This window comes from Erpetoichthys calabaricus, chromosome 5 (genome assembly GCF_900747795.2).
Source record: "Erpetoichthys calabaricus chromosome 5, fErpCal1.3, whole genome shotgun sequence".
Classification (NCBI taxonomy): Eukaryota; Metazoa; Chordata; class Cladistia; order Polypteriformes; family Polypteridae; genus Erpetoichthys; species Erpetoichthys calabaricus.
Window position 1 is genome coordinate 95,645,320 of NC_041398.2, and position 23,619 is coordinate 95,668,938.

At 36.8% G+C, this 23,619-nt stretch overlaps 1 protein-coding gene across 1 annotated transcript in view; it reads left to right on the forward strand.

Moving 5' to 3' along the window:
• Positions 1-23,619, forward strand: part of LOC114651815 (complement C1q tumor necrosis factor-related protein 7) — a 42,653-nt gene that overhangs the window by 13,459 nt on the left and 5,575 nt on the right. The window contains exon 2 of the mRNA XM_028801798.2: positions 19,972-20,211. Coding sequence (XP_028657631.1) covers positions 19,980-20,211 — 232 coding nt within the window. The 5' untranslated portion in view covers positions 19,972-19,979. The remainder of the gene's footprint in view (positions 1-19,971; positions 20,212-23,619) is intronic.

A 23,619-nucleotide genomic window follows, 5' to 3' on the forward strand; every position in this document is an offset into this window, starting at 1 on the left:
TAAAAACCATGGATGGTGTAGGCGCCCAAGACACAATACTTATGAGGACACCATAGAAGAGAAGTGCTTCAGATCCTGGCTGGAGTCACATTTAACTTCACCAGGCCACTAGGTGTCAGTACATAGTCCCAAAAATCATAGGTGACTAAAGTTTTTTATTAAATGACACACCTCACCTTGCAATACACTAGCTAAAGTTCTTCAGTATAAACTAAAGGAGTGTTTCACCTGTGCTCTACATACCTGTAGAATAATGTAAGGTATAAAGAGTAAAATAAACAAGATGATGGTACGAAGTAGGAGGAACAAATTGTAGCTTTAATGTTATAAGAATAAACAGTACATATTTTTGGGCAGTTCCTTTTGAAATAAACTTGGTCTAATGATATGCAGTATTCCAACATTTTTATCTTTTCTGGAAGCAATGCTGGAAATGTTAAATTGTCAAGTTAGGGTATACTGCTTATATTTTATAATGGATGTCTGGAATATTATTAAATCTTTCAACTTTAAGACTTATTTTAATATTTGAGGACAGAACCAAACTATACAGAGCAGGGTTAGGTGATTATGAAAAGAGTGCTGTAATAGTAATGATTTTTTTTAGCCAAAAAAATGTTAATTGGAGACAGCACCTTGTGCTGTTGAATAGTTATCGGGCAGAAATCATCCAGCACATTCAAGAACAGCTGGATGTCATTTAACAGATATTTTCTCTCAGGTTTTGTTGCTGTAGATGAATCATGTACTATTTTTAATATATTTGAACAACTTTGTACATATTTAAAATCAACGAGATGCTGACAATTAAAGAACAAGATTAACATTGTTGCCCCTTTAATGTAATTTTTGGAGGTGAAATTCATGACTTCCAATAGTCTAAGTATGACTTGAATTTTATTTCCAGCAAATATCCTATGTTGCCATGCCTGCTTACGTAATACCTATACAGTGGCATCTATAATACACAAACTCATACAGGTGACAAATCATACAACTGCAAGGTAATACATTAAAAAAGAGATATAAACATTATAACTACAATACTTCAAATTTGAGAACAAGGCATACATTAATAAAATGAAAAAGAACATAATAACATAAGGAGCTAGACAAACCAGAGGAGACCTAATAGTCCATCAAACTTGTTAGATTATCTTAATCCTAATATCTCATTCAGATACAGTTTCCTCTCAGCTACCTAAGTTAGTCGCATGTTCCTAATTCTCACAACTGTTCCAGCCTTAAAAGCACTTCCACTTTATCTCCACTTGGATCCTTGAGCATGTGATTCATTATTTCATTTTAAAGAAATCTGATGTATGCAGTTTGGTAAATAATGAGGAAGTCATACAAATCTGCAACTTTCTGAAGGTCCCATTTTTAATTATTCTATAAAGTGAATTCAGTACCCACTACAAATGCTCATTTAGCTTGCCACCACCACTCTGCATCCTTTATCCCCACTCTGACAGGCTATGGGAATTAAACCACTTTAATCCTGAGCAGAAAATGCTTTGTGAGGACGTAATCCAGTTCTACAAAATGCTCAATGGCACCAGTATTGCTGATCCATCTAAACTCATTCAGTTAAACTGTGAATTGTATACAAAAAAAATAGGTGAAGTGTATTCCAGACAAAAACTATGAAGCATATGAATCTAGAAAAAAATATGGTTCATGTTGTAGTGGAGACTAGTGCTAAACTAGTGAATCACATAAAACAGATATGAAGTGTGAAACGTAAAAGTTTTGCTTTGCAAAAAAACATCCTTTGTTTTGCTACCAGCAATATTTGTGCAATTGACACAGGAAGAAAGGTATTTAGTCCCCGTCTTAAAGCATTTTCCTTCACTAGTTCCACATGCATCAGCCTTTCATTTAGGCAGGCTTCGAGAGGCATTAGTGTTTAAATAAGGTTCTCTAGTGTGAAAAAGCTATTGCTGAATTGATTTTTTGTCACATATTGACATTTAGTTTAGCCATAGGATGTATGTTAGAGTTATTCTAGCAGCATGATGCCCACCTTGCGATTCCCTCCACCTCAGTTCGGCACTGACAGTCTAGTCACTTTGTTTAATTGTACTTGTTATAACATTCTAGACTCTGTTGCTCCATTTAAGATCAAGCACTCAAAACCTAAACCTGAACTATTGTTAAACGATGCCACTCGTGCCACGAGGTGGGCAAGTAGGCAAGCAGAGTGCAAGTGGAAAAAAGGCAAGGTTCAGGTGTCCTTTGATAAGGGGCAATTTATCTAATTACTAGAAAGCTGTGAAATTTGCTAGGATAAAGTATTTTCCAGATATTATTTGAAATAAGGTGGCGCAGTGGTAGCGCTGCTACCTCGCAGTAAGGAGACCTGGGTTTGCTTCCCGGGTCCTCCCTGCGTGGAGTTTGCATGTTCTCCCCATGTCTGCGTGGGTTTCCTTCGGGTGCTCCGGTTTCCTCCCACAGTCCAAAGACATGCAGGTTAGGTGCACTGGCGATTCTAAATTGTCTATAGTGTGTGCTTGGTGTGTGGGTGTGTGTGCCCTGCTCGGGATCTGTTTCCTGCCTTGCGCCCTGTGTTGTCTGGGATTGGCTCCAGCAGACCCCCAATGACCCTGTAGTTAGGCTATTGCAGGTTGGATAATGGATGGATGGATATTTGAAATAATAACTCTATTCTTCACCCTTCTGTTCCTACATGGCCTGACATGACACCCATAGTCTGTGAGGATTTTCTCCATTTTGTTTTTCAAACAAATTGCTAACATTAGATCCCATATTGCCTCTATTGCCTCTACCCTCTATTGATGACCTGCCTGTCCCTCATACATAAACATTTGTTTTTTATCATTTTGAGCCTGTATCTCTCACTTTTTTGGCAGAAGTATTTAGTCACCTTAAACCCACAACTTGTCCACTAGATATTGTTCCAATTCTGGTATTCTATGGCAAATGCCAATCAAGCACCACGGTGCTGGGCAGTGAGCAACGGGCCCATTACGGGACGTCGGGCCCTCAGGCCACCCTCATGAAGTGTGTTTCTGATTGTTTGGTCAAAGACATTCACAGCAGTGGCCTTCTGGCAGTCATTTTGTCGGGCTCTGGCAGTGTCCATCCTGTTCCTCCTTGCCCAAAGGAGCAGATACCGGTCCTGCTGATGGGTTAAGAACCTTCTATGGCCCTCTCTAGCTCTCCTAGAGTAACTGCCTGTCTCCTGGAATCTCCTCCATGCCCTTGAGACTCTGCTGGGAGACAGAGCAAACCTTCTGGCAATGGCACATATTGATGTGCCATCCTGAAGAAGCTGGACTACCTGTGCAACCTCTGTAGGGTCCAGGTATCGCCTCATATTACCAGTAGAGACACTGACCATAGCCAAATGCAAAACTAGTGAAAAAACAGTCAGAAAAGATGAGGAGGGAAAAATGTCAGTGGCCTCCACCTGTTAAACCATTCCTGTTTTGGGGGTCGTCTCATTGTTGCCCCTCTAGTGCACCTGTTGTTAATTTCATTAACACCAAAGCAGCTGAAACTGATTAACAACCCCCTCTGCTACTTAACTGACCAGATCAATATCCCAGAAGTTTCATTGACTTGATGCTATACTCTGATTAAAAAGTGTTCCTTTAATTTATATATACTGACTTCTCTTGTTTTAAATGTGCTCTATAAATAACATTGACTTGACTTTACCTTGTCAATTATATGATGACAGACTTGATGATCACAGTCCTAAAGATGTTACAGAGACAAGAGCAATACATATTAGACTGATTTCTCCTTGGAACTTAGAACTTATCAGCAGGAATCAAGAAACATGAAAAGGTGGTTACCAGGTGACTACAAAGTTAATGTTCCCAAGTCATGTATATTTTGGTGCATCTTCAAGCAGAAATTATGCAGTATGTCACATTTATATAAAAAGCATACTTAACTCTTCAGTCATGATGTTAATAAGAGTCATAAGATGTAATGGATTTTACTGGTGTGCTGCAGATAATAACATATGTAAACACAAAACAATATTCCTTGTTTTGCATCCCAAAAGCACTTAAAAATCAAAAAAGTTTTAGCGAGTTTTGAGTTTTGTCTTTCACAGTTGCAAAATCACATGCAAAATGGTATGCCGAACGTAATTTGATGGTTTCATTCATCGCTAGTGGGGTATGTATTTGTTTTTAAAAATGATCTGGATTGAAACAACTCAACTATCAGATGTTATAAACACTTGATGAACTCACTGATCTTTTCTTAATTTATTAAAGATGGATTTCAGAAACTGTTATATTAGTTTTAGCCAGTCCTCAAAATGGATACTTTTTCAAACTAAAACTGTACAACAATCACCTGCTCTGGTTAGTCAACAGGGCTAGTGTTAATGTGTTCCAGATTTGCAGAAAATAATTTATTAAGCAACATGCATGAAACTTGTGATACCATTAAACTGTACTTAAAAACAAAAGAGCACTAAGCATAGACAGATAAAGAAAAATTTAAAAAAATTGCAAGTCTTTCCCTTCAGAGAACATTCTTTATTCTCTTTATCAGCCACATAAGACTGTTGGGGTTGAAAGACTAAAGTTGTTCAAAACCAGGATAAGCTCAAAACCAGACATTCTTGAGTTTTAGTTTAGGACCCAAATTAACAAGACTGAAAATTATCTATTTAAATGTTAAACTGGGTGGCACGGTGGCGCAGTGGGTAGCGCTGCTGCCTCACAGTTGGGAGATCTGGGGACCTGGGTTTGCTTCCCGGGTCCTCCCTGCGTGGAGTTTGCATGTTCTCCCCGTGTCTGTGTGGGTTTCCTCCAGGCGCTCCGGTTTCCTCCCACAGTCCAAAGACATGCAGGTTAGGTGGATTGGCAATTCTAAATTGGCCCTAGTGTGTGCTTGGTGTGTGGGTGTGTTTGTGTGTATCCTGCGGTGGGTTGGCACCCTGCCCGGGATTGATTCCTGCCTTGTGCCCTGTGTTGGCTGGGATTGGCTCCAGCAGAGCCCTGTGACCCTGTGTTCGGATTCAGTGGGTTGGTAAATGGATGGATGGATGTTAAACTGGCTGAAAGGCAACAAATTCCTCAGGAATCTCAGACAAAAAGATAGATTAAACGTAATGGATAAGTAGGATTCAGGATTTTACAATATTTTCAATTGTTTAATAACATTAAACTTAATTTTGCCTTCATGTAATTACTTGATTGAAATTTGGCATATTTACTTTGTATTGAAAGCCTTAAATTTGGCATATTAATCTAAAAATTAAATTGACTTGAATGATTCAGGCATATTTTCATTCTTAAGTGCATGGTTTCAGATTGATGTCTACAAATAATATTCTGTGAAATTTATACAGCTTTATGTGCACACATACCTTAGGTTTGGTTTCCTTTTACTTATCTAGATTGTCTAGAAAATTGATGCTAATGACAGCTATTGTGTAATCAAATTTTTGGTTGAATGTTTTGATTTAATTAACAATGCTTTCAAGACAATTCTAACTCAGAGAAACATCAATGGAGATCTCTAGTTTACAAAATCCATGTGCTGAGCTGGATCACTCACAAAACATTTAGCCTTTCTTGGCTCAAACAAGAAGCACAGACAAATGAAAAACACCCAGAGAGTTAAAGTTGCCAAAAATCTCTTTATTGTCAGGTATAATTTATTTTTCTCTCACATCTTTTCTCACGTGTGTGGTTCCAGTAAACAGTTTTACAGTGTTGCCGCCTTGTAATAACTCTTGAGTTAGAAGTTCGTGTTGCACCCTGAATATGTCTCATTCAGTTTTAAAACATAAACACGTAGTAATTTCAGACCCTTACTTAAAGCATTATTTGCCAATGCTGTTAGCACAAAGATGAACCCAATATTAATTTGACGTATTAATTTTTGTGAAGATAACCATCAGGCAGCACAAAATAAAATTAATATACTATACTCTAAAGGCTCAGCTGTGTGTTTCATGGAAAGCATTTGAAAATGAAAAGATTAGTGTAAGGCTGCCATGACCATAACAGCTGCTATCAGAAAATTGATCTTTGGTTATTTTCATCTCGTCATCCAAATGAGAATTATGATTTTATTTTTTTCTAATCTGCCAGAACATGTTTTGAGTAATATGATCAGCATTTGCCAGGATCAGATACAAGATCTGTGTTATTTTTGGTACTAAATTATTGTTTACTGAAATTTAAAATTACATTGGGCCATTTTCAGGACACTTAGTTATTTCGCAAAATCATAAACCAAAAACGACAAAGCACTAAAAGACAACATATCTATAACTGCCATGTACATAAATATAATTAAATGTTATTTATGCAACAAAGTATTTGCAAATAGTTACTTTATTTTTAATCATTTTTTCATGTAAATATTGTTACTTACAAAATCTTATTAAACATACAGTGCAGCTGCTGGAAGGTAAGGCAGGATCAAGCATGGGTCAAACGCATGCCGAAGGAAACTTCTCAGTCCAAAAGTTCATTTTAAAGGGCTTAGCAAAAATTCAAAGCAAACAGTCCACACAGGAATAAAGAAAACGATTGTTACACAAGTAGAATAAAAAACACAAAAAAGGGGAAAATGGTTTTTCTTGTTAAACTTCAATTGTTTCTATACATAAGGATGAATTATTTTGCTATGCTTTACTTCTCATTCAGTACGTTGTAAACGTACAGCTCTGCACATACAACTGAGCATGTTAAGGCACATTAAGGCATCTTAAGGCATGGTTTGAAACCGTGTGCCCCCATGCCTTACTTTCGGCAAAGACAGGTCACTTACTGAGCCTAATCTGCAGTCAAAGTGACAAGAAATAGGTAGAATATTCCAATTCAATTCAGCTTGTGGGGGTTATAAGAACCTCCCATAGACTATGCACTAATACAGTATAAAGGCAAACATTTAATATAACTTAGATAACTAGCAAATGGCTCTTACATACAGTATATGCATGCTAAGAGAGTTAAGGAGTGAATCTGTCATATATTATCGTCACTCACCGAACAAAGGGTTCAGTACTTTCGGGTTTCAGTTGTACAGACTAAATCAGTCATTATCAGCTGTTGAATTGTGATCATCATTGGGAGATCATAGGTTCAGGTCTAGGCAAGGAGCCTCCTGCATCACACATGGCGCTAACCAGTTACATTTTTGTCTGAGATAGGACTGCTTCTCACTTAAAATGGCAGGAGAACCACACAGTTAAGGAGTGACACTGCAGTATTATGAACGAAAGGGGAGAGATTGTAACCCATAGGAACTTTTCTTCATTTCAGCAGGTGATTGTGAATGAGCTCCAAAGATACGTTGATAAACAACAGGCTGTAAGTTTTAATTCCTCTAAATACAGCATACATTTCTTTAAGTATTGTCGTAGCATTCAACAAGATATGTCATATGGTGTTCTGCGTAGTCCTGACAGTAACAATAATAAACTCTAGCAAGGCTAAAACATGTAAGTATGATAGCAGTTTAGTTAGATTGTTAGAATACAATAAATAGGCAATAAAACCTTTTTTCCAAGCAAGTTTTATTGAAATTTAGCAAGCTAAGTTGCAGGATTCACAGAAATAACTTCAATAACAAAGCTTAAACCATCAACAAATGAAAATGCACAATGAAAATGAGAATAGGATGTCCCAATTCTCCCACCTTTATGACAATCTTGAACAGATGGAAAGGAAAATATATACAGTATAGGCCGATAATGCCTAAGTACACAGAGGAGAGGAACATGACCCAAGCAGTGAGCTCCTAATAAGAGAAAATTAAGAAAGAGAATGGGGTTACCTGTCCCTTGATTAATGGCCAGATAAACTGCCATTCTGCAATATTATGACTGGAGGAACATGTTAATCCTAGCCACTGATACTTCAAAAAGTGTGAAGCTGAATTGAAAATTAGAACAATGTTTATGAGGAAAATCCACTGAGCCTAACGATCTTGAATAGGGAAGCTAGAAGAGGCATTAGGGTTTTGTTTTCTGTTACTAATTTGTGCACTTTCGTCACTTCTTTTCTTGTGTTTATTTAAAATATAGATACCATTTCTTTTACATTACATTGGGCTCACTTGTCCTCATTGTGAACTTGGGGATGACTATCTGTCCATATCTGTTTGTTTCTGCTTGTATCTATCTATCTATCTATCTATCTATCTATCTATCTATCTATCTATCTATCTATCTATCTATCTATCTATCTATCTATCTATCTATCTATCTATCTATCTATCTATCTATCTATCCACCTTAATAAAGGATGAGTCTGTGTGTCTGTCTGTGTATCCGTCCAGTTGCTATGTCTGTCATTTCAACAGATGGTGCATCACAAACATTTTTAGTAATAAAATACATTGCATTTGTCATTCCAATAGATGGTGCATCATAAACATTAACACTGCTTTTACGAGAGACATATTCATTGGATGGTGCTCTGCAAACATTAACTCTGAGGTCTACATTGATTACGTAGATTTTAGTATATACAGTATCATTATTTTCTATCGATATTCTTTATAGGCCAAAGTGAGCGAAGCAATTTGTGAGTATTGGAGGAACATATCTCTCTTCTTCTTCTTGTGTAGCCATAAAAAAATAATGAAAATAATCACACGCTGTGAATTTTTTAAATATTTGTATAATTTTTCCTTCATTTGTTCTGCTAACAGTCTATGTAACTGTCGATACTGTCAGTTGAAATTGCATTGAGGCATTGTTGTACTATGTGCATTTTGTATGTGTATGTGTATACATACACACACACACACACACACACACACACACACACACACACATATGAGATGTGCCAATTTAATTCCCAGACCAGCTTTGTAGTGTTTGTTGCCTGTGCTACAAAGTTCTACTGAAATGTTGAAAGTGGTGTATGGTGAGGAAACAATAAAAAAGTCATGTACCTACTTACCTATTTCTGTCTATCTCTATGCATGTAAAAATATATATATAAAACATAGTATAATCAGTCGGTCAGTCAGTCATTGTCCAACCCGTTATATCCCAACACAGGGTCACGGGGGTCTGCTGGAGCCAATTCCAGCCAGCACAGGGCGCAAGGCAAGAACAAATCCCCGGGCAGGTTGCCAGCCCACCACAGGGCGCACACACACACACACACCAAGCATACACTAGGGACAATTTAGGATCGCCAATGCACCTAACCTGCATGTCTTTGGACTGTGGGAGGAAACCAGAGCACCCAGAGGAAACCCATGCAGACACGGGGTGAACATGCAAACTCCATGCAGGGAGGACCCAGCAAGCGAACCCACGTCTCCTTACTGCGAGGCAGCAGCGCTACCACTGCACCACTATGCCGCCCCACATATTATAATATTTTATATAATATATGGTGACATGTAAGTATCCTATTGTGTTGTGTATACATGAAAATATATCTGCAGTTGAACTTGATTTAAATCCTAGACTTTTCAGGACTGGGTTCAACTTCATACTACCTCAAGGAGCATATGGAAATGATTTTTTTAATGTGCGGGGCCAAAAAAAGGATGTTATGACTCATTTAAGGTATGATCCTGTCTGTATCTAGCTAGTGGATCAGTCTTATAATACAGTTATGCAAGAGAATGAATAAGTACAAGTTCTTGCACAGACATTTTAATGTAGTTTCAAATTCTGCTCTTCTTAAACAACTTTTTAAAAAATTAAGTACAAGATCAAATTTATTGTTAAAAGAATAACATTTTCTAAAATCTGTCTATTAATGGAAATATTCGCTGTGCTTCTAGCAGTTTTCATTGTGACATACATGTGTGAGACAGATCTGTTCTAATAAAAACATAGGTCTAACTTGAGAATGAAGGCATGCTATATTAAGGGGCAAGTCACTTAAGTGTGGTCAGTAGAAAATGAATTGCAACTAACTTTTTGTTTTTTGCAAAAAGACCTACTTAGTTTATACCCTGTATTGAAAGCATATCTTCATTTAGAATGATTTAGAATGATTTCACAGCCAACCAACATATTTTAAAAAATATCATTAAACTTGTGAGATCTAATGGTGTCACATCCTCTCGTTTTCCAGATAATGCCAAAACTAGCATAAAAGTAATTTAAAGGTTTATATGAAATGGTTTCAGTATGAGAGGATTTAATCATGTCCTGAATATAAACATGAGGAATTATTACATTTATATTAAGATTGTGAGAATATTTCAGACCATTTAAAATGTATAAACATCCTGCAGAAAAGGCCAAGGATAAGAAATGTGGTGAGATTTTCATTTCAAACCAATTGTATGTGTGCAATAAAATCACATAATTAAACATGTAATAAATCATAAGATTAAAGACTACATTGGCAAACGCAGCAAGGAATGAAAAATATTGTAAATTAATCATATAGTTGTAAGCCATTAACTTTTCCTGTCTAACATTTCTACATTTCATTCTACAAAGGCAAGTACTACACTAATTTAAGGAAGGGAATTTCCTTTAAACAGATTGAAGACCTCCTTTATGCCCCTAACTATGGTCTTTTTGCAGAAAGGTTACACCATCTGATGAAACCTCAACTAAAGGGAGGTGTTTAAGCTTTTGGAATGAAGCAGAGATCAAACTTGTCTTTGAAGTACTGTCAATTAATCAGATCACAATTACAGTATTCCTATTCAAAGGATAATTAGCCATGAGTGTTTTAGAACTGCCTGCTATGAAAATGTAAACTGTAAAAAATTGATAAAACAGATTTATTAAAACAAACAAAGATTTGAATGTAAATTGAATTAAGTAGTTAATGTCTTTATGAATTGATGTATTGCTACAATTTGTATTTTTAGTTCACATTCCCCTGTAGCAATTTTTCAAATACCTCAACACAAAGATTTTTATTATTGCCAGCTACAAGGATAGCAAGCCTGTGGCCCGGATGGCACCCAAACATAAGCTCTCTTTCATTTAAGCTGTGGAATCTGTCTATTAAAAATGCCAAGTCTGTTCCACAAATTATCTTAATTCAAAATCTGAGTTATGGGATTAATGCAGGCCCAAAGTTTAAGAACTGCAGCCTACTAAGGCTACAGTACATCTCTATACGCATTCACATGTATATCACTGAGGATCTTGCAAAAGTTTTCATACATTTTAATGGTTAATAATTAATTATTTGTCAGCAAATATCTTAAAAGTCAAAAACTTCAATATGCTGTTTTCATAAATATTTAAATCCATGCACTAAAATTAGAAGAAATCACCTTTTGTTGTAATAACAGCTTCAAGAGTTTTGTGGGTAAGTTTCTGCCACTTAAGTTCTCAGGTTAGGAGTCATTTTTGGTCATCCCTCTTGGCAAATGCACTTTAGCTCAATCCTGCTTTCAAATATACTGCAGCTTATGGACTGCTACATTCACACTGTGCTACGGGTTCTCAATGGAGTTTAGGTCATGGCTTTAACCAAGGCAGTCAAGGACTTTTACCCTTTTTATTCTAAGACACACCATTGTTGTCTGAAATTAGTGTTTTTCTTTTAAGTTAATTCTCTTTAGTCAAGATGGCAAGAATGTAAAGATAAATCTGGGATCTGATACGGTAGAAAAAAATGAAGCCCTTTTAATACTTTGGATCAATGATTTAAATTGAAATGGAAATTAGGCAGGTAATTGAAGCAGAGCTGAGAAAGTGGAGAAAGTATTGCAAAATAATCTATAAAAATAGGATGGCTGCCAAAATAAAGGAAAAAAAATGCAAGACGGTTTTGAGATATGTAGTGTGTAGTATGACAAATTGGAGTATCTAATATGACAGAGAATGAAGAAACATATGAAAATTCTGCAACAGATTTTGGGTCATGGGCTGCTGCAAGTGGGTCATGAGTTTATAATGGTAGGTGGATCAAAAAGCGGGTTGCGTTGGGGCACCGCTGTGACAATTGCGTTTGATCACAGTCCTGCCTAACACACACACATACACACACACCGGTATTGGTCATGAAAACACTTATATGAGAAAAAGTGGGTCACAACATGAAAATGGTTGAAAAACACTGCCTTAAAGGAAACCTAAAAGTGAAAGGGTTATGGACAAAGGGGATGGAGAGAAGATTCTAGTGGACTGGACATCTCTGGAGACGAGCTTTAAACAGGGTTCTGAGGACTAGAAATGGACACGTTAGGAGAATGAAGGGGATACCAAAAATCAGAAATGGTAGTGAAGGGTACGCAACAAAAAAAAGAGTATAATAAGGTTAACGGTCGGAAATACAACGATGGAAAAGATAGATACACCTCTACTAAGGTAACATTGAATGAATGAAAAGCCACAGGTAAGGAAGAAATTAGGTTAATTTTCTGGTGAACATCAATTTTTTTAGCAAACCAAATCAAGCAATAAATTATGGTATTCTGATCTTCCTTAAGTGTTAACAATCTTAGCCAGTCGCTGCTCATAGGAAGCATTTACAGAGCCTGATGGTGCTGCCACCATATCTCACTGTAAGGACAGTGCTTCTTAAGTCATAAGCAATTTTAGGATTTTGCTCCTCCCTTAGGCACTTTAGTGCTTTTTAATGAATATTATTGAGTACCGAGTTCTATCTTGCCACAACCCTATACAAGCCAGTGATACACAGAATTCTTTATTTTGTTGATTGCTGTAGTTTTAATCCACTCTTAGCCGCCAAACTTTACACATCTGTGTAAAGCTTCTATGCCACTTTCTTCTCTGAACGTTCTTGTTGGGAATGCCGGGTTTTGAAAGATACTCTGTTCTAGATAGTGTATTGGTGTCCTGACACAGCTTACATTTACAGTATTCATTTTTGGGCTAATGCAGCTCAGAAAGAGATCCAAACACTTTGATACATTTTGCATGTACTTTTTAAATCTATGCATTTTTATTACTTTATCTATGATTTTACATACAATGTTCTTTAGTCATAATTTTCATATTTTCCCTTAGGTGCTCCGTGTGACTAATGACTCCTAAACCAAACCAGGGATTTTAACCATAATATGTGACAGTGCTTCCGTGGTACTCAAGTAGAGGCTGATGGTATGGCAATTAATCCTTGAGAGGGCAATTTCTTTCACATTTGAAACTTAGAGCTGATGAGGTGCCCTTACAAATGCCTATTTAAGCATTAGATTTCAGTTTTTGACTTTAATATCTGCTGACAAACCTGTCATTTTATCTTTACTCTTCTTGTTCTTGTCCTTTTGTTAAAAGCACAGATTGGAACAAGATGCATAACTGTAATATGAAATTCTGCAACAACTGAGATTTTTTAAAGAGCAAAATACTTTTTCAATGCTCTGCATATATTTAGACAAAATTACAAAGTGTTTGCATGTCATCACACAAGTAACTGAAAACTAAGATTGCATTGAAAGAGAATCTTCAGTTACTACTACATGCAAAGTGTTGCATTGTAGAGCCTTGGCTAGCTTTGCTAATTCATAGATCCAGTGCTCTATGTTCAAATCCAGTGCTTGCCCATGGACTCTGCACACTTTTCCTTCCACATCTCTAAACACGTGATAGTTTGATCAATTAGTAATTCTAAACTGGCCCCAGTGAGAGAGTGGATGTGTGCGTGAGTGTGCCGTGTGATGGACTGGCACTCTATTTAGGTTGGTTTACTGTCAGAGTAGGCAAAAACCAAGTGTGACCCTGAATGAATTAAACAGGTTTGAGATTGTTAGGTGTAAGACTGCCAACGTCCCTTCTTAAACATTATAAATTTTAAATCAGGATTAAAGGGACTTTTCAAACAACTTTTTCAAACTTTTTTTTTTATTCAGTCATTTCCTAAAATGTATATTCAGCCATGTTTTCACTCTGTATTGTTTTCAATAAAGGGATTTATCCCTCATGCATTTATTCATACATGTCTGCATTGTTACATAACTAACTTCCCTCTTTAGAAATGCAATATATCCCATATGCGTACATATGTCAAACAGATTTAAAAAATGAGCTAAGCCTGGCAGGAATTAGAATCTGAAAAATAATACAAAAACCACTTAATTTTCTAAGTATTATATTCTTGGGAAAACTACAAGGACTATTGCTGAATTTACTTATTTGCTGAATTATTGCTGAATTTACTTATTTGTATAACTATAACATGGCCCTGGGTTGCTACAGTGCTTTGAATGCACACACTGAGTGATGATATGTCTGAATGTAAGGTGGAGACCAAAAACATGATACAAGACTCAATTTGTTTTTTTATAATGGAATGGAATTTTTCTCACAAGGTGGAGACTTGAACAATGCAACAGTTTTAGCTTGCAGTTTGATTGCTCTTCTTACTCCTTCAGGACTAGGTGAAGTATCGCTCATGGCCATCTCCAACATAACATTCTGAAAGAAGAGAATTTGCCAAGGCCAGGATAATCTAATGGAAAGCAAGTACAAACACAGGAAGAATAACATTTTAGCTTCTTCCTTTTGTTGACAATAAATTCTGCACCATCCATTTACTTCCTGATTAAAATGCTTTTCTAAATAGATATAATATGGCTGATAGACCTAAATACAAAATTCTAAAAGACTTTGATGTCCCAGTATCTATCTGTAATACGGAAGGGATACTAATTAAGGTTAAAATCAGCTTTAGGCTTTCAATACAGGTGGTAACACATAAACTACTTGTAATGGCTTTCTTGATTTTGGAATGGAGTGGGAATGGAATTATTTATTATTGTAATATTTATGATCACCTGGTGAATTTTTTTGAAGGGGTCCGACCATATCCATTTCAAATTTTCTACAACAGCAGTAACAACAGTGCTCAGAATTACCTTGAAGGTTGTGTAGGTCTGGGCAGGATAGACGAAATCCCTTTGCTACAACAGTTATTCCTGTTAATAAGACTTTGGGTTTGTCTGTTCCAATATGGCTTTCCATCCCATGCCCTAGGGGAATTAATAATAATAATAAAAATAATTTGTTTTATTTATAAGGCACTTTACATTAGTAGTAAATCTCAAAGTGCTATATAAAACAAGACAAAACAGGATAAAAACAGAGATTAAACAACAATAAATAGTGGCATTCTTGTTAATATGCTTTCCTAAATAAAAAAGTCTTTAGCTGTGTTTTAAAATAGCTCACAATCTGCTATGTTCTCAAGTTCTCTGGTAGGGCATTCCAGAGCCGTGGAGCAGCGACTGCAAAGGCTCAGTCACCCATTGTACGAAGTTTGGTCATAGGGGGGCGGTAGGTATCTGCAAAACTGAGGTTTCTTGTAGTAGATTGTAATATAAGGAGTTCCTTAAGATATTGTGGAGCATTTCCATGGACACACTATTGAGTAAACAAACAGAGTTTGTACTCAATACGGAGGTGAATAGGGAGCCAATGAAGTGACCGAAGGATTGGTGAAATATGTTCATATTTCTGGACCCTCATCAGGATTCTTGCAGCACTATTTTGAATTTGTTAGAGCTTTTGAAGGCTCTTGTTGGATATCCCGATGAGGAGTGCATTACAATAGTCCAGCCTGGAGGAGACAAAGGCATGAACCTACTTTTCAGCATCACAAAGGGAGAGGCAAGGACAGAGTTTGGTTATGTTTTGGAGATGAAAGAATGCAATTTTACAGAGGTGACGGACATGTGTATCAAATGACAGATGGGAGTCTAATTTGACACCCAAATTTGTAACAGAGTGGGAGAGGGTAATAGTATGACCAGAAAAGTACATACAATTTACAGAGGAACAAAGTTGATGGGGGTTACCAATTAAAAGAGCTTCAGTTTTGGTGCTGTTCAGCTTAAGGAAGTTCTTGGACATCCAGGCCCCAGTCTCATCCAAGCAGGAGGAAAGTGTTGATGGAGGTGTAAGAGAAATCAAATCCAGTCTCACATAAAGCGGCATATCATCAGCATAGCAATGGAATGAAACTCCATGCCTGCCGATGATGTGACCCAGGGGTAGCATATAGATTTTAAAAAGGGTCGGCCCAAGGACTGATCCTTGTGGGACCCTACAGGTGACAGTGTGGGTACGAGATTTAGCATCCCCCAGGGCCACATACTCAGCCCTATCTGTGAGATAGGACTCGATCCACTCCAGAGCAGTGCCAGAAAGTCCAATTATATTGTGGAGAGACATTGGAGAAGAATAATATGGTCTACTGTATCAAATGCAACTGTGAGATCCAGGAGGAAAAGGAGTGATGAAGAGCCCTGGTCAGCAGCCATCAGGAGGTCATTGGTGACTCTGACCAGGGCTGTCTCAGTACTGTGAGAAGATCAGAAACCAGATTGAAATTTTTCAAATAAATTAAATTTTTTAAGGTGATCCTGAAGAAGAATGAATATTTTTACTGTAAGAACAATGCATTTTTAATTGTCTGTTTTTTTAATCTATGCATTCAGTTACCAAAAAAAACCCAATTTATTTTCTTGAAGTATGAGTGTGTGAGGGTCCTTACAAGCAGTTTTACAATTAATCCCAATTACAGCTCAAATGTTATTTTTTACTTTCTCTCATTGAAATACAGTATACTGTATGTAGGCTATAATGTAAGAAACCTAAATATCTGAGATTTTCATGCAAGATTGTGCTCTCAGTGTGTGATGTTGTGTTAGTAGAATCACTGTGTGATGTAAGGGTACACTGGGTTCCCATTTCTTTTGATGTGGAACTCCCTGTCATACATGTGTACTGAGCCAGGGTCAGTTTTTTTAACTTGTACTAAACTTGAAAAATATAATTTACAACAATTACAGTTTACATTCTCTGCTACTTTTCAGGCCATTTTTGCCCTAATATTACTGCTCGAGGAAGTGAAGGAATAATAGTTACATAGACTCAGGGCATCTTTTTTTTTTTGTCTCACTTCTATTTTGACCATATTTTAAACCCCTCTGTCTTCATCATAAGTGATGATAATTGAATTCACAGTGAAACTGTGTTTTGCTTTGCAAAAAAAAAAAAAACTGGCAAAAATATCACCCTTTTTTTCTTTCAGTCTAATTCGTCCTAATGACAAGAAGAAATCCATTTATTTTCTGTCTGGAATCATTTTCAAGCACTAATTCAATGAGTCTGCCTGTCATTTAGTGTTTGAGTAAAGATCTTTAAAGAAAAAAAATCACCAGACCCTTCTCCTGTCATGTGTAGACATTTTGTTGTGTTTGTACTGGTAAGAGAATGTCCACTTTGCCAACTATGATGACAAGCTTGGCAATTGTAATCTGAAATTAAACTGAGAGCTCCTTCAGTGCAAGAAGAATGTGAGCCATCATCTGTAGGAATCAAGAAACAGGACAATTTGGGTTTCACAATTGTGAAATCACCAAACAAATAAATTTTAGTGTCTGCTTTACGAAACTGTATGTGAAATAAACTATTTCTATCTTCACTATCCACAATAACAGTATGTTAGTATTTGTAGCATACCACTGCTATGGACTGGTGCTCTGCTCAGGGCTTATTCATAATTTGCACTCACTGCTGTCAGAACCAGCACTGGCACCTAGCAACACTGAATCAGATTAAGCACTTTTGAACATTATGAATTTCCCCATGGGATTAATAGTTGACCTAATCTAATCTAATTTAATCTAATCTTCTTCTTCTTCTTTTGGCTGCTCCCATTAGGGGTTGCCACAGCAGATCATCTTGTTCTTTTACATCCATCACCTGCATGTCTTCTCTCACCACATCCATAAACCTTCGCTTAGGCCTTCTTCTTTTTCTCTTCCCTGGCAGCTCTATCCTTAGCATCCTTCTAATCTAATCTAATCTAATCTAATCTAATCTAATCTAATCTAATCTAATCTAATCTAATCTAATCTAATCTAATCTAATCTAATCTAGTCTAATCTAATCTAATCTAATCTAATCTAATCTAATCTAATCTAATCTAATCTAATCTAATCATCATGTCATGCTATGTAGCAATGCAAATAATAAGATGGGACAATATTAGCAGTACACAAGAAGAGAATAGATTTTCCAGAGGTTTTGCTCAGTATGATTGTTTTGTTGAGACCTCAGTAAACCACAATATGTATTGTTCTGTGTATTCAGTACAGTTCCTGTGATGGGTTTAGGCTCTTGGTCTTAAATTAGCAGTTAAATGTTTGTTCTCAGGTGGTACCCAAGGCCATCTTTCAAATTTTGATAATTCACATAGTATTCTCAAAGAGTGCTCACAACCTTCTCTGGGACAGAGCTCTGTTCTAAAGCATTTCATGTAACAAACTGGAGACAGAGATCCCCTTTATTCATTCTGTCCTCCTAGGAAGTGGCCATGTTCATACATTTACTAAACCTTCATGAGTGGGCCCATTAGATATTTGCATTTTCTGTCATAAGGAGAAGAAGAAATGGAAAAATATGATGCTCATGTTATTGACTGGAGTACTGGAGTTTATGGATGAGGAATTCTGCCATTATGCATATCAATCTCTTCCTCCTTGTTTATTTTGACTGACTGAAGACAGGTAAACCATTCTGGTGAAAAAAATGAAAAAAAGTAGACACAACATGTTCAAAATAGTAAAATTCACACATCAAGAGGAAAAAGGTTATATCAGGCTAATGTAGATATTCATTCTCCTCCAGAAATTAAAATTTTAAGGATTGTTATGTTTGATCTATAGATTTATCCTTAGCTCTTCACGGAAAATAAAACTTTCTGGTTGTTTCCATTTTCACAACTAAGATTTCTTCAGGTATCACAGAGCTAATAATACCACCAATTTTGGAAAAGCCATTCACTAACATTACAGTAAGGCACATACTCAACTATCATTAACTTTAATTAGAAAAACAAGTTAATTTAGCCTAATTAATATTTTATCATTATTTCTCTCTAGCTGGGCTATCCGTCTAAGACAAATTGAAATCTAAGTAATCAATCTAGACCTCTGTGTTAACGTTTGCAGTGCACAATGCAATGCATACAGCATGTCTCTGTTATATACTGTAACATTTGGTACAGGATTCGTAAAAGCAGTGTTAATGTTTGTGATGCTTCATCTATTAGAATGACACATGTAGTGCATTTTACTACCAAAAATGTTTATGATGTGCCATCTGTTGGAATGACTGAGAAACCGCAACTGGACAGACACACAAACTCTTATTCTTTTATTAAGGTGGATAGGGCTCTAGGGTATCAAATCATGATGGATAAGTGTGTGATAAATCAGAATTAAAATACATAAGAGTAATCAAAGTGATATGGAAGATTTTGCTTTAGTGTCCTTGAGCAGGCAAGCAAAATTGTAGCCAACATCTACTTTTAGTTGTGCTTTCACTGGACAAATGAAGTGTTTACTTTTCAGGATTTATGTTCACACTGTAATGTCCTCTTTCATTTCAGCTTCTGATCACTACTGCCAGCCGACCTATATGCAATACCACAATGACAAAAAGCAAAATTACACCAGTCCCAGGAAATTCACATACTTTACTAAATGCAGTCAAAGCAGCTGAGATGATACCTCCTGTGTTAGGATTCCAAAGTAGGAGCAAAATGGATGGGCAGGTTTTTTATCCTGGGCATGGGACTGTTCGTTGTTGAGTTTTCACCTTCTCCTCATGTCAGTACGGAATGTCCTTCAAGTTCTCCAGTTTTCATTCAGTATCCTAGAGAATCCTTGTTGGATTAATTGATGACGCTAGTCATTAAGGGTGTTTCCTGTATTGCACTAGTGTCTGGTCTAGGGTTGATTCCTGCCATGCACCCAGTACTACTAGATTTGCTCTAACTGCTGCAACTATGAACTGGATAAGTGTGTGAGCAAATGATTAATGGATTCCAACGTCAGTTTTAATTGGATGTTTGTGATGAAGCTCAGAGTTAGAAATGTACAATAAGTGCAGTGAACACATGACCAGAATTTATTAGATTATCTCACTTCTTTTTCTGTACCCCACTCAAGAGGTATATTTGTCAGATTTGTTGGGGGGACATGTCCGGCTGTTGTAAGTTTTCTAAAAAGGGTAATTTCTAAAATCTGAATTTCTCTTTTTCTTTTCAGAAAGAACCATGTTTGTACTTTTTTGTATTTTAAGTCTTATTTACTGCTTACATGGGCAAGTTTTAGACTCCAAGCTGAAAGGGAGTTCTCCCCGCTACATCTGCAGTATTCCTGGTTTGCCAGGCCCACATGGGAAGCCCGGGCCAAATGGAGCACCTGGGCCTCAAGGACGTATTGGTCTGCCAGGACGGGATGGCCGGGATGGACGAAAAGGAGAGAAGGGAGAGAAAGGGGAACCAGGTGTGCCTATTTAATTAAGTTTTTAAAGGACATCTACTGTGTAAACTTTAACCTTAAATTCTTATTATATCTACATTTGTATTTTCAAATTATTTGGACATCCATTTGTTTTCAGACCTGCATAATTCAGTCTAGAGCTGTGGCTGGATTGAGCTTATCCAAAAATCATTGTGTGCAAGGTAGGAATCATCCCAGGCCACTGTCTGGCAGGGTACCTTATACAGCCTCGCCAACCCACAGCAGACCAGTTGGAAATCCTCCATGTAGATTTTTCAAATTATTTCTAATTATAAGGCACAAAATACACCATGGACAGGGTGACAGTCCTTTGCAGATCATGTTCACCCACACTCATTTACTCACTCATATGGGGACTACTTTCTGTACTACAACCTAATAAATGCATATTTTAAGGTACAGTGTGAAAGAAGAAACAGAATACTTGGAGAAAATCCCACACAGACACTAGGAAAATATGACGTGTCTGGACAAGGATTTGCATCCATCACTCTGAAGCTATGAGGCAGCCATCCTAAGCACCGAGTCAACATGCCTTCCATTTTCTGACCTTCAAACTAAATTGATATTTTTTAACTGTAGAAATGAGCACGATAGAAAGTCTGCATAGCACTAAACTCTGTATACCCATGTGGTACCAGTATTTTAACTAGATAACTGACCACAAAACATACGATTAATTGGTGGAAAAAATAACATTGAGACCCCCTTAACTGCTATTCAGAGAAGCTCTTAGAATCTAAGATGGTCAGGTTTTGGGCTTGTAATTAAATTTTGTCAGCATTTCAGCATGCAAGCAACATTTACCTATAAACAATTCGTCTTCATGGTGGTGGATCTGAGTCTCATATAGGGAAAGATAAAAACTGGTGGACTACATTTCAAATAGTGCCACAATGGGATAAGAGAACATGTCAAGTAGTCTGCATTCAAAGATATCATTATTAGCGTTTCAGTATTAGAGTTAACGAGAAAGGGTAGAAGCGGGTGTAAACTATGCATATTTCTCACATTACAGCATCCGGTGTTCTATTGCTCTCTCACACTTAACAACTCATTTGTACTGATAACTTCTTGAAAGAAGGTACACACCATATAATTTATGGATCATGGAAGGTTCAGGGATTCGGAACATTTTTGCGTGAAATTGAGCGATGAGGCCATTGGCAAAGATTTATGGTACCCACCAGTTTAACACCGTGTAGAGTGATGTGATAGTTCATTGTACAGTATCTTTGTTTTTACATTAGGCTAAATGTGGTTATGCATGCTAACAGTTTTCATTTGATTTTATGACTAATCTGTAAAAGTAGAAGCATACAATGCTACCAGAAATTTATAGCTGCTGGGCAATATTCCTCAGTTTATCTAATAATATTCCTCGATTATCTAGTCATGATATTTCTCAGAGGAAATTAGAACATTGTAGGATTAGAAAAATTATGACAAGAACAGGTCATTTAGCACAACAAGCTTGTCCATCTTATTCACCTAGATTTTCCAAAATAACATCAAGTTGAGATTTGAACGTCCTCCAATTTATTGTGTCTATGATTCTTTGCATTAAGAAAAATATTCTAACATTTGTGCCAATCTGGCCTTAAAAGTTTACAACCATACCCCCATGTTCTTTTTGCAGAATTTATTTTAAACTAACAACTTGGATCTACTGTACTAATTCCTTTCTTCTTCTTCTTTCGGCTGCCCCCATTTGGGGTTGCCACAGCGGATCTTCTTTTTCCATATTTTTCCGTCCTCTGCAACTCGCTCTGTTACACTAATAATTTTATACTTTTCAAACATGCCCCCCTTAGCCTTTGTTTGCTTAAACTGAGGATGTTCAACTCCTTCAATGACTCCTCATAACTCATACCATTTAGTCCTAGAACCACCCTAGTCACTTTCCTGTGAACATTCTTTGGTGCTGATATGTCTTTTTGAAATATGAAGAGCAAAACTGACACAGTAGTGTGTTATATAACTTAAGCATAATCTCCCTTGACTTGTACTCCATATATCACAATATATAACCTATGTGTACATGGCCTGGATGTAGATAGTGATGAGTTCATTGTGACTCCTAGGTCCTTCTCATACGGTGTAATGTCAAGGTTCAGACTTCCAATTGTGTATTCAAATCTTACAGTTTTACTAATACTTTGCATTTACTTACATTAAATTTCATATGCCACATATCTGCCCAGGTCTGTATGCTATCTATTGTATGCCTCCATGTAGGGATTTAGTTGATTCAGCATCATCTGGCCTTCCACCTGTTTTGGTGTGATCGGCAAACTTAACCAGCATATTGATTATACGCTTAACCTGAATGGCAGTGGCCCCAGTACTGATTCTTGAGGGACACAACTTTCGACATCCCCTAATTCTGAAAAAGTTCCACATTCATTACACTTGGTGTCCTTTGAATATAATACAGTGGATATTTCTCTTGCCACAACTCAACCAATTTTTCTACTTTTTATGCATCTACAAATGTTTCAAAGCCATGCTTACAAAAGTATAAACACAGAGCTGCTTTCTGATTAGTTAAAGAGAGCTGAAACGCAGAGTTAGCTCACATGATATCTCACACCTGAAAAAATCAAGCCAACAGTGCCCAATTTTTTGACATTTTAAAAAAGGTATTGGGATCCTATAAACTACTTACATATCTTGTACCTCGCACGTAGCAACGCTACGAGCTTCAATGACATTCTTGCGATTTTGTGCGGAATTAAAAACCCACTCAGGCACTCATAACCTGGCTAAAACTGCATACTATCACCTTGCCCTAAAGCACCTACTAAAATTATTATATGTGGGGTTGTGGGGGAGTTAATGCTTTCACTGTGCTGTAATAGACACACACATAATACACCATTGCCTATTTAATATGTCCAATTATCACTGTACTAGCTGTGCTACCCATCTAAGACTTGTTGAAATCTAAATAATCAGCATAGACCCCAGCATTAACATTTGCAGTGCACCATGTAATGATTATGTCTCTCTTATATACGCCATTTGGTATGAGACTCGTAAAAGCAGTGTTAATGTTTGTGATATGCCACCTATTGCAATGACAAATGCAATGCATTTTATTACTAAAATGTTTTTTGGTGTGCCATCTTTTGGAATGACAGAGACACAACATCCAGACAGTCACGCAGACACTTAACCTTTTATAAAGGTGGATATAACTGCAGTCCAACATATTTAAATATTGCATGCAGAATTCTTATATAAAAAGCCAAAATCAACATAAACTGCTTACACATTTGTCAGAAAGTGCATACAGGCATCTCTGCACTGATGTTCGTATAACAGATGTCTGGCTATCACATAAGTCTCATAAATCACGTCAGTTACAGACACAGCACAAAGAATAGC